The sequence below is a fragment of the Calonectris borealis genome, chromosome 14, assembly GCF_964195595.1.
Source record: "Calonectris borealis chromosome 14, bCalBor7.hap1.2, whole genome shotgun sequence".
Classification (NCBI taxonomy): domain Eukaryota; kingdom Metazoa; phylum Chordata; class Aves; order Procellariiformes; family Procellariidae; genus Calonectris; species Calonectris borealis.
Genome location: NC_134325.1, coordinates 19,662,103 through 19,670,724, shown reverse-complemented (window position 1 = coordinate 19,670,724; position 8,622 = coordinate 19,662,103). Strand labels below are relative to the sequence as shown.

The 8,622-nt window shown below is 72.5% G+C and overlaps 1 protein-coding gene across 1 annotated transcript; it reads right to left on the bottom strand.

Moving 5' to 3' along the window:
• Window positions 1–160: 160 nt before the first annotated feature.
• On the bottom strand, window positions 161–7,577 carry ANKRD13D (ankyrin repeat domain 13D). Its single transcript, XM_075163434.1, has 15 exons — window positions 7,433–7,577; window positions 6,419–6,554; window positions 6,189–6,313; window positions 5,804–5,849; window positions 5,567–5,710; window positions 4,992–5,181; window positions 4,740–4,806; window positions 4,581–4,662; window positions 3,665–3,726; window positions 3,434–3,564; window positions 2,611–2,768; window positions 2,378–2,524; window positions 1,569–1,732; window positions 1,370–1,449; window positions 161–995 (listed from the first exon to the last, which is right to left on the bottom strand). Exons 1-15 carry the CDS (start codon window positions 7,520–7,522, stop codon window positions 755–757), a joined length of 1,863 nt encoding a protein of 620 aa, XP_075019535.1. The 5' UTR covers window positions 7,523–7,577; the 3' UTR covers window positions 161–754.
• Window positions 7,578–8,622: the final 1,045 nt, after the last annotated feature.

The following is an 8,622-nucleotide window of genomic DNA, read 5'->3' as shown; positions in this document are numbered from 1 at the left end:
GGGGGTCGAAGGGGAGAAAACCCCCCTGGGGTTTTACCCCCTGCTCCGCCCCTTCACCTGGGCCCCACCCTTTCTGTAGGCTCCACCCCTTTCCCCAGGCTCCGCCCCCTTGGGCCATCTCACCCATCACCCTGCCAGGCACAGTCTGCACACATCCGTATATATATATATATATGTATATGTATATGTATATACATCCAGGGCCCCCCCACTGCCACCGAGGGACGAGGCCTGGGGGTCCCTGCTTGGCGCCCAAAGGTGGGGTGCCTTTAAACAGGGGTCAGCCACGTCCCACGGGGACCCCTGGGTCCGTCCTGCCCCCTGCGGGGTCAACGTACAACACTGAAGAGGAGGGGGGGTCCCTAGGGTGGGGGTCCTGGGGATACGGGTGTCCCTGGGGTGGGGGGGGTCCCCAGATCAGGGTCCCTAGGCTGAGGTTCGAGCCTGGCGGGAGGGGATCCCTGGATCGGGGGTCCTGGGGGTAGGAGGATCCCTGGATTGATTCCCCCCATGCGTGGACTGTGCCCACATCAGGGGGGGTCCCTGGCACGGGGGTGCCACCCCGGCACCGGCTGGTCTGTGCCCAAGTTGGGGTGTCCCAGTGCGGGACGATGCCCATGCCGTGCGTGGGGTGTCCCCGTGCGAGGCGGTGCCGGCGTTCCCTGTCCCCACGTGGGGTGTCCCTGCGTGGGGTGTCCCCCCGTGGGGTGTCCCCGCGTGGGACGTCCCTGTCCCCGTGCGGAGCACCCCGGTGCTATTTGTCGGTGAGGGAGAGGCGCAGGATGCGCTGGAGCTCCTCGTCTTCCTCGCGCCGGCGCCGCTCCCGCTCCTCCTGCTCCCGCTCCGACAGCGCCATGGCCAGCCGCAGCTGCTCGGCGAAGCTGCCGTAGCCGGGGGGTACCGGGGGGCTGCCGCCACCCGCCCCGGGGGGGGTCCCGCCCGCCGGGGGGGCGGCGCTGGGGCCCGCCTGCAGCAGCATGCTCTCCTGCAGGGCCCTGCGGGGAGAGGTGCTGTAGCCACGCCCCCTCGCCGAGGCCACGCCCACAGCACCCCACCCAGACCCCACCCCAGGTGGTTACGCCCACTTCACAGCTCCACCCTGGGCTGGAGAGCCACACCCCTCCCCACACACCCCGCCCATCTGCTAACCACACCCACACCTGTGGTTAGCCCCGCCCATTATGACCACACCCCCAGGGAGCAGGAAGCCCCTCCCCACAGCACCCCACCCCTCTAGGCCACACTCCGAGGGCCCCTCCCCTCTGCCCCACCCTGACACCTTTAAGGCACGCCCTGTCCTGCCTTGGCCCCGCCTCAGGTGGGGTGGGCGGGGCAGGCTCATGCCCCGCCCCTGTGGGCGGTGCCTCACCGCTCCAGCTGGAGGTCCTCGTCGTAGGGGGGCGGGTCGGCGCCCGGGCGGGTGTTGGTCAGCGCCTCCCAGATGGTCACCTGCGGGGTGGGGCGGGGCTGAGGGGCGGGGCCTGCGCCGAGGGGGCGGGGCCGGCCGCGGGAGGGCGGGGCCTGTCCCACAGTGGGGGCGGGATCAGCCGGGGGGGGCGTGGTCCCACCTGGTCGGTCTCGGTGCCGGCGTCGAGCAGGCTCTGCTGGATGGCGAACTGCAGCAGGTCGTCGTCCTCGTCCCGCAGGGGCTCGCTGCGCCCCGCGCCCAGCACCGTGTACCCCGCCGGCACCTCGAACACCCCCGCCTCCACCTCGCACGGGAAGGGCCAGCCTGCCGCACCGCCCACCCACGGGGCGCCGTGAGCACCCCACGGCGTCCCACGGCACCCCACGGTGTCCCACAGCACCCTGCGCCCATGGCACCCCACAGCATCCCATGGCATCCCATGGCATCCCATGGCATCCCCACAGCATCCCCACGGCACCCCATGGCGTCCCACAGCACCCTGCGCCCATGGCACCCTGCAGCATCCCACGGCATGCCATGGCTCCCCAGAGCACCCCGTGGCATCCCAAGGCACCCCATGGCACCCCACAGTGTCCCACACTCACAGCACCCCGCGGCATCCCATGGCACCCTGTAACCACGGGTACCCTGTGCCACCGAGCACCCCACAGCACCCTGCACCCCCTGGCCACGCCACCCTGTGTCCACGGAAGGCCCACGGGCCCTGACACCACCCAGCCCTGGCACCCCGCAGCACCCATCACCCCATGCCCATGGGCAGCCTGGTGGTACCCAGCACCCCCAGCCCAGGGACCCCGCAGCACCCTATGCCCAGGGATCCCCCCCCCAGCGCCCAGCACCCTGCACCCACAGACACCAGCCCTGGGATGACCCCGGAGACCCCCCAGAGACCCCCAGCCCCAGGGCACCCCCCACCCCCCAGGGTCGCCCTGCCTCCCCCAGCCTCACCTCTAGGGCCAGAGGGGTGGGTGCTGGGGGGCTGGGTGCCGGGGGGGTGGGTGGGGGCGCACACCCGCACGGAGCCCAGCGGCTGGTCGCACCCGCAGAGGTTGCTGAAGGTGATGCGGGCGTTGAGCACGTGGAAGAGGGGGATCTCTGGGGGTACAGGGGTCAGTGGCCCCGCCCCAGGATAGGCCCCACCCCTGCCCTGCCCTGCCCCGCCCCACCGGCCCCGCCCTCACCGATCTTGACGGGGAAGCCGGGAGGCAGCTTGAGGGTGATGAAGTCGCGCAGCTTGGCGAAGTGGGCGTTGGAGATGGCCATGAGGTCGATGATGGGCGTCACCTGCTCCGCCAGCGACAGTGGGTGCTGCTCGCACAGCCACAGCGTCGCCTTGAACCTGCCCGGGCACCGGCGTGGGCACCAGAACCCCGCCAGCGCCACGTCCCCTGGGACCCCCTCACCACCCCCGTGGGTCCTGACACCCAGGGCCATGTCCCCTGAGACCCCACCACCACCCCCATAGGGACCCCACCACCACCCCTGTGGGTCCTGACACCCAGGGCCATGTCCCCTGGGACCCTGTCACCACCGTTGTGTCCTGACACCAGGGCCACATCCCCTGGGACCCCGTCACCACCCCCATAGGGACCCCATCACCACCCCCAAGGGTCCTGACACCCAGTGCCACATCACCTGGGACCCCGTCACCACCCCTGTGGGTCCTGACACCCAGGGCCACGTCCCCTGGGACCCTGTCACCACCGTTGTGTCCTGACACCCAGGGTCATGTCCCCTGGGACCCCATCACCCCCCCGTGGGTCCTGACACCCAGGGCCACATCCCCTGGGACCCCGTCACCACCCCCATAGGGACCCCATCACCACCCCTAAGGGTCCTGACACCCAGTGCCACATCCCCTGGGACCCCGTCACCACCCCCACAGGGACCCCATCACCACCCCCTGGGTCCTGACACCCAGCGCCATGTCACCGCCCTGCGTCGGCTCCCTGCCACCCTGGTGCCCCGTCCCTGGGGCCCTGCCACCCGGGGTGGTGGCCTCACCTCTGCACCTTGCTGGACATCTCGATGGGGCGCCCGATGTTGCGGGTCTCCAGGTCGAAGTGGGGGTCGAAGTACTCCTCGGGGGTGATGGCGGTGGGGTTGGTGGGGCTGGCAGCCTGCAGCACGGGCGCCTGCGGTGGCACCGGCACCGCTCAGCCCCGCCCCCGGGGTCCCCCAGCCCCTGGGGGTGCACCCCAGCCCCCGCGGGGACTCCCCGCCCCGGCCACTCACCCCGTTGTGGGTGCCGTGCTGCTGCGCGATGCCCAGGAAGGAGTGGAAGGGGGTCTTGGAGCCTGGCCGGGGGGAGAGGGGAGGTGCAGGGGTGCAGGGCGGGCAGGGGGGCACGGCACCCCCACGTCCGCCCGGGCTGTCACAGGTCACAGCCCGCACGGGGTCCCACGCCTGACCAGTGACACCCAGCACCCACAGTGTCCCACGCCTGACCGGTGACACCCCACACCCATGGTGACCCACGCCTGACAGATCACACCCCACACAGTGTCCCACACCTGATGGGTGACACTCAGCACCCACAGAGTGTCCCACACCTGACGGGTGACACCCAACACCCGCGGTGTCCCACACCTGACGGGTCACACCCAGCACCCGCGGTGTCCCACACCTGATGGGTGACACCCAACACCCGCAGTGTCCCACACCTGATGGGTGACACCCAACACCCGTGGTGTCCCACACCTGACGGGTCACACCCAGCACCCGCAGTGTCCCACACCTGACGGGTGACACCCAACACCCGCGGTGTCCCACACCTGACGGGTCACACCCAACACCCGCAGTGTCCCACACCTGACGGGTCACACCCAGCACCCGCAGTGTCCCACACCTGATGGGTGACACCCAACACCCGCGGTGTCCCACACCTGACGGGTCACACCCAACACCCGCGGTGTCCCACACCTGACGGGTCACACCCAGCACCCGCAGTGTCCCACACCTGACGGGTGACACCCCACACGCTGTCCCACGCCTGTCACAGTCACACCTGACACCCATCATGGCACCCAATGCCTGACACCTCTCCCACCCAGGAAGGGGGTGGACCTTGCACTAGGGGGCGGGCCTTGCACCAGAAGGGGGCGTGTCCCCACTGTGGGTGGGCTCCCCGATTGGTTGATGGGGCTGTCACCTTTGCTGCGTGACTTGTCCTGGTCCGAGAGGTGCTCCGTCCTCGTCTTGGTGACCAGCTCCACGTTGCTGGCGCTGTACACCTGCCGGGAGACAGGATCAGTCCCGCCGGGCACCGGGGGTGTCCCCAGGGGTCCCCCCATCCCCCTGCCATGCCCACCTTGGCCTCGTAGCCGCTGACCACCTCCATCTTCTCCGAGCGCCAGCCCCAGATCCCCGACTTGTTCCTGGGGAGGGGGAAGGCGTCAGCCCCCCGCGGGGGTGGCCCCTCGCGCGCCGCTCGCCCTCTTGCACAAGCGTTTCCTTCCCCTTCGCACGCCGTTTCCCCAGCGCGAGCCCTCCCACGGCCCCTTCCCGACCCCCCCCTCCCCGTGCCAGCCCCCCCAAGCACCCTCCCGGGGTGGCAGCCCACCGCTCGAAGGCGATGTTCCTGGTGTCGAGGTGCGTGGAGACGATGGGGGACGTCAGCCGCCCGGCCACGTGCTCCTCCGAGGGCTGCATGGCCGCCAGCAGCAGGTCGGGCTCGTGCAGGGCCAGGGCCAGCGTCTCCGTGTAGACCACCTGCTTGTCGTGGTCCACCTCCATCACCACCGCCCCCTCGTCTGCGCACGGGGACACGGCTCAGCACCCGCCACGGCCACCCCGCCACCCGTATCCGCCCCGGGGCTGGGGCAGCGCCTGGCACGCCGTGGTACCCCGACCCGCCCAGCCTGGAGGGGGTCACTGCATCTCGGGGGTATGTGGGGGTCTTGGGGGTCCCGGTGGGGAATTGGGGGTCCCTGCAGGGGACTGAGGTCCCTGTGGGGGCTGAGGTGGTCCCCAGCGCTGCTGGAAGGGGGAACTGGGGTCCCCAGGGGGTCCCTATAGGGGATTTGGGGTCCTTACGGGGGAGTACTTATAGTGCACGGAGTCTGGGGGGATCCCCAGGGTATGACTGGAGGGTCCCCGAGGGTATCTGGGGTCCCAGGGTGCCCCGCAGGAGCTGACCTTCCCCCTTGAAGATGTAGCTGCGGCGGCCCCGCTGCCACGTCATGTGCTCGAAGCCCAGCAGCGTGGTGTCAACTCGCAGGCTCTCGCCCCGCTTCCAGACGCGGTAGACGTCGCTGGGACACACCTTGGAGACCAGCGGCACTGCGGGCACGCGCGCCCCGTCAGCGGCACGACGGCGGGGGGGGGACGACACCCCTCCGGCCCCCGGCCCCGTGGCCCCCCGGCCCCGCTCACCCCAGCTGGTGAACTCCCACTTCATCTCCACGTAGAAGTCGGATGCCTGGAAGAGGAGACGAGGGGGTCACGGAGCAGCCGGGGGGGACACGGCGGGCTGGAGGAGTGGGGGGGGTCCCTGCTGGGATCACTGGGGAGATGGGGAGTCTTGGGGGCAGGGATGGGGGTCCCTACTGGGGTCCTGGGCGGGGGGACCTGGGAGAGCGGGGTCTTGGGTGGGGGCCGGCAGGGAAGGATAAGCAGGGGGTCCCCGTGGAAAGAGCGGGGTCGTGGAGAAGACGGGGGTCCTGGGGAGACTTGGGGGGTCCAGGTGCTGCCCTCTGCCCTGGTGGGACCCCAGCGCTGGGGGGTGCCCACCCGCTGCCCACCCGGGGCAGGGTCGTACCCGGCGCAGTTTGCTGAGCAGCTCGGGGATGCCGGCGAGCCGCCGCGTCGCCCGCTGGTAGTCGCGGTACTGGAGCACCAGCTGCACCATCTCGGGGTCCCCCGTGCTCACCGCCTCCTGCAGCACTGGGGCACGGGGCACCGTCAGCCGGGCACCGCCACCGCCCGCGCCCCGTGACGGTGCCCCCACGTCGGTGGCACCGGTGGCGGAGGACCCCCGTGCCCGCGTACCTGTCCAGCCGTTGGCGTTCTCCCGGCCCACGTTGGCGTTGTGCCGCAGCAGCACCCGCACCGACTCCAGGTGGCCCAGGGACACGGCCAGCTCCAGCGGGGTCCGGCCGCGGGGGTCCATCAGCTCCACGTCGTGCTGCGCGGACGGGCAGGGTCACCGCCACCGGCCTGGGGTGCCCCAGGCACCCCCCACCCCGCCAGTGCCCCCCCGTCCCGGCACAGCCCCGGGTCCTGCCCTGGCACCCCTGCGCCAGTTCCCAGCCCCCAGGCTCCCGGGGTGCCCGAGCCCCATGCCCCCGTGCTCCATCCCTGCATCCCCCAGCTCCCAGGGCCCAGAGCCCCCAGTCTCCCAGTTCCCCTCTATCTCCAGTGCTCTGACTCCCTTATGATCCCAGTCCCCTTGTCCCAGTGCCACCAGTCCCCCTCAGTGCTCCCAGTGCCCTCAATTTCCCAGTCCCCTCTTCTCCCAGTGTCCCAGTACCTCAGAGCCTCCAGTCTCCCCAGTGCTCCCAGAGCTCCCAGTGCCCCCAGTCTCCCCAGTGCTCCCAGTCCCCCCCAGTGCTCACAGTGTTCCCAGTGCCCCCAGTCCCCTCTTCTCCCAGTGCCCCAGTACCTCAGAGCCCCCAGTCTCCCCAGTGCTCCCAGTGCCCCCAGTCCCCCCCCAGTGCTCCCAGTGCTCCCAGTCCCCTGTGCCCCCAGCTTCCCCTAGTGTTCCCAGTGCCCCCACTCTCCCCAGTGCTCCCAATCCCCCCCAGTGCTCCCAGTCCTCCCAGTGCTCCCAGTCCCCTGTCCCCAAGCCCCAGGTCTCCCGTTCTCCCGGGCCCCCCCCGCCCCGGCTCCCGGTGCCCCCGCCACCCTCACGTCCCAGTCCCCCACCCCGCAGCTCCCAGTGCCCGGCTCCCTGCTGCTCCCCCCTTCCCCCCCCCCGCCCGCTGCCCGGCGGTGGGTGGCGGCGCTCGGTGCCGGTGCCCCCGCCGTGCCGCTGCCGCTGCCGGTGCCGGTGCCGGCGCCCACCGTGCCGGAGCGCAGGGCGCTGTCCAGCGCCTGGTGCCGGTTGTGCCAGACGAGGCGGTGCAGCGGGAAGGTGTCGGCGGGCCGGGCCATCCCGCCACCATGTCCCCGGGGCCGCGCCGGGCGGACGGGCCGCAGCGCCGGGCCTGCCCGCAATGGCTGCGCGCGGGGGCGGCGGCGGCGGCGGCGGCGGCGGCGCAGCGCGGCGGCGCGGGGCGGGGCCGGCACCGGGCACGGCGGCCGGGGGGCACCGGCACCCGGAACCGGCACCGGGCACGGTGGGGACACCGGCCCCCGGCACCGGGCACGGCGGCCGGGGGGCACCGGCACCCGGAACCGGGCAAGGCGGGGGCACCGGCCCCCGGCACCGGGCACGGCGACGGGGGGCACCGACCCCCGCGCCCCCGGCGCATCCTGCCGAGCATCGGAAGTACCAGCGGCCCCGAGCAGGGCGCCCCGGGCACCGGGTCTGTCCCCCCCGCCGGGGTTGCCCCCCCGCCCCGCGCCGGGGATCCCGCACCTGCCCGGTACGGGGGGCTGCGCCCTCCCCGGCATCTCCTCCTGGGTACCCCGCGGGTCTGCGGGACTCCCTCCCCCTTTCACGCCGTGCTCTCCAGCCCCGGTGCCCGGGACCTCCCTGCACCGTGCAACCGGGCCTGGGCTTGCCCCCATCCCGGCCCATCCCCTTCTCCGGCCCCAGCCCCGTGCAGCGCCGGCACTCCCGGGGGGTCCGGGGGGGGCTGCGGGGCCCGGGCCCCCGCGCTGGGGCTGCCCCCACCCGCCCCGGGCAGGGGCGGCTGTTTTCCTCCGTCCCTCTCATCAGGCACCGGAGAGTCCTCCGGGGCCCCGGCCCCGCCGCTCCCCAGCCCCGGGCCCAGCCGGGCGGCAGGAATGCCGAAACGCCGGCCCGGTGCGCCTCACCCCGGACGTGCCGCCCGCCCGGGCTGCGGGCAGGAGGGGTGCTGCCTGCAGGCAGGGTGCGGGCAGGAGGGGTGCTGCCTGCACAGCCCCGCGGCAAGGGGACAGCCAAGGTCACCCACGGGGACAGCGTGGCAACGGGGACGTGACCCCCTGCTCCCCCCCCCAGCACCCACCGCTGCCCCGGGACCCCCAGCCCGCAGCGCACGGGGACAACTCCCACCCACACCCCAGTACGTCCCCAAGGTGCCAGCGTGCCCGTGGGGGGACACGCA

Bases quoted from the DNA above. Each gene is read 5' to 3' on its own strand.
- ANKRD13D (XM_075163434.1), bottom strand. From the start codon at position 7,522: ATGGCCCGGCCCGCCGACACCTTCCCGCTGCACCGCCTCGTCTGGCAC. The intron at 4,663-4,739 runs GTGGGCATGGCA...GTCTCCCGGCAG, and splicing joins TCAGCGGCTACGAGGCCAAG to GTGTACAGCGCCAGCAACGT. The intron at 3,565-3,664 runs GTGAGTGGCCGG...GTGCCACCGCAG, and splicing joins AGCACGGCACCCACAACGGG to GCGCCCGTGCTGCAGGCTGC.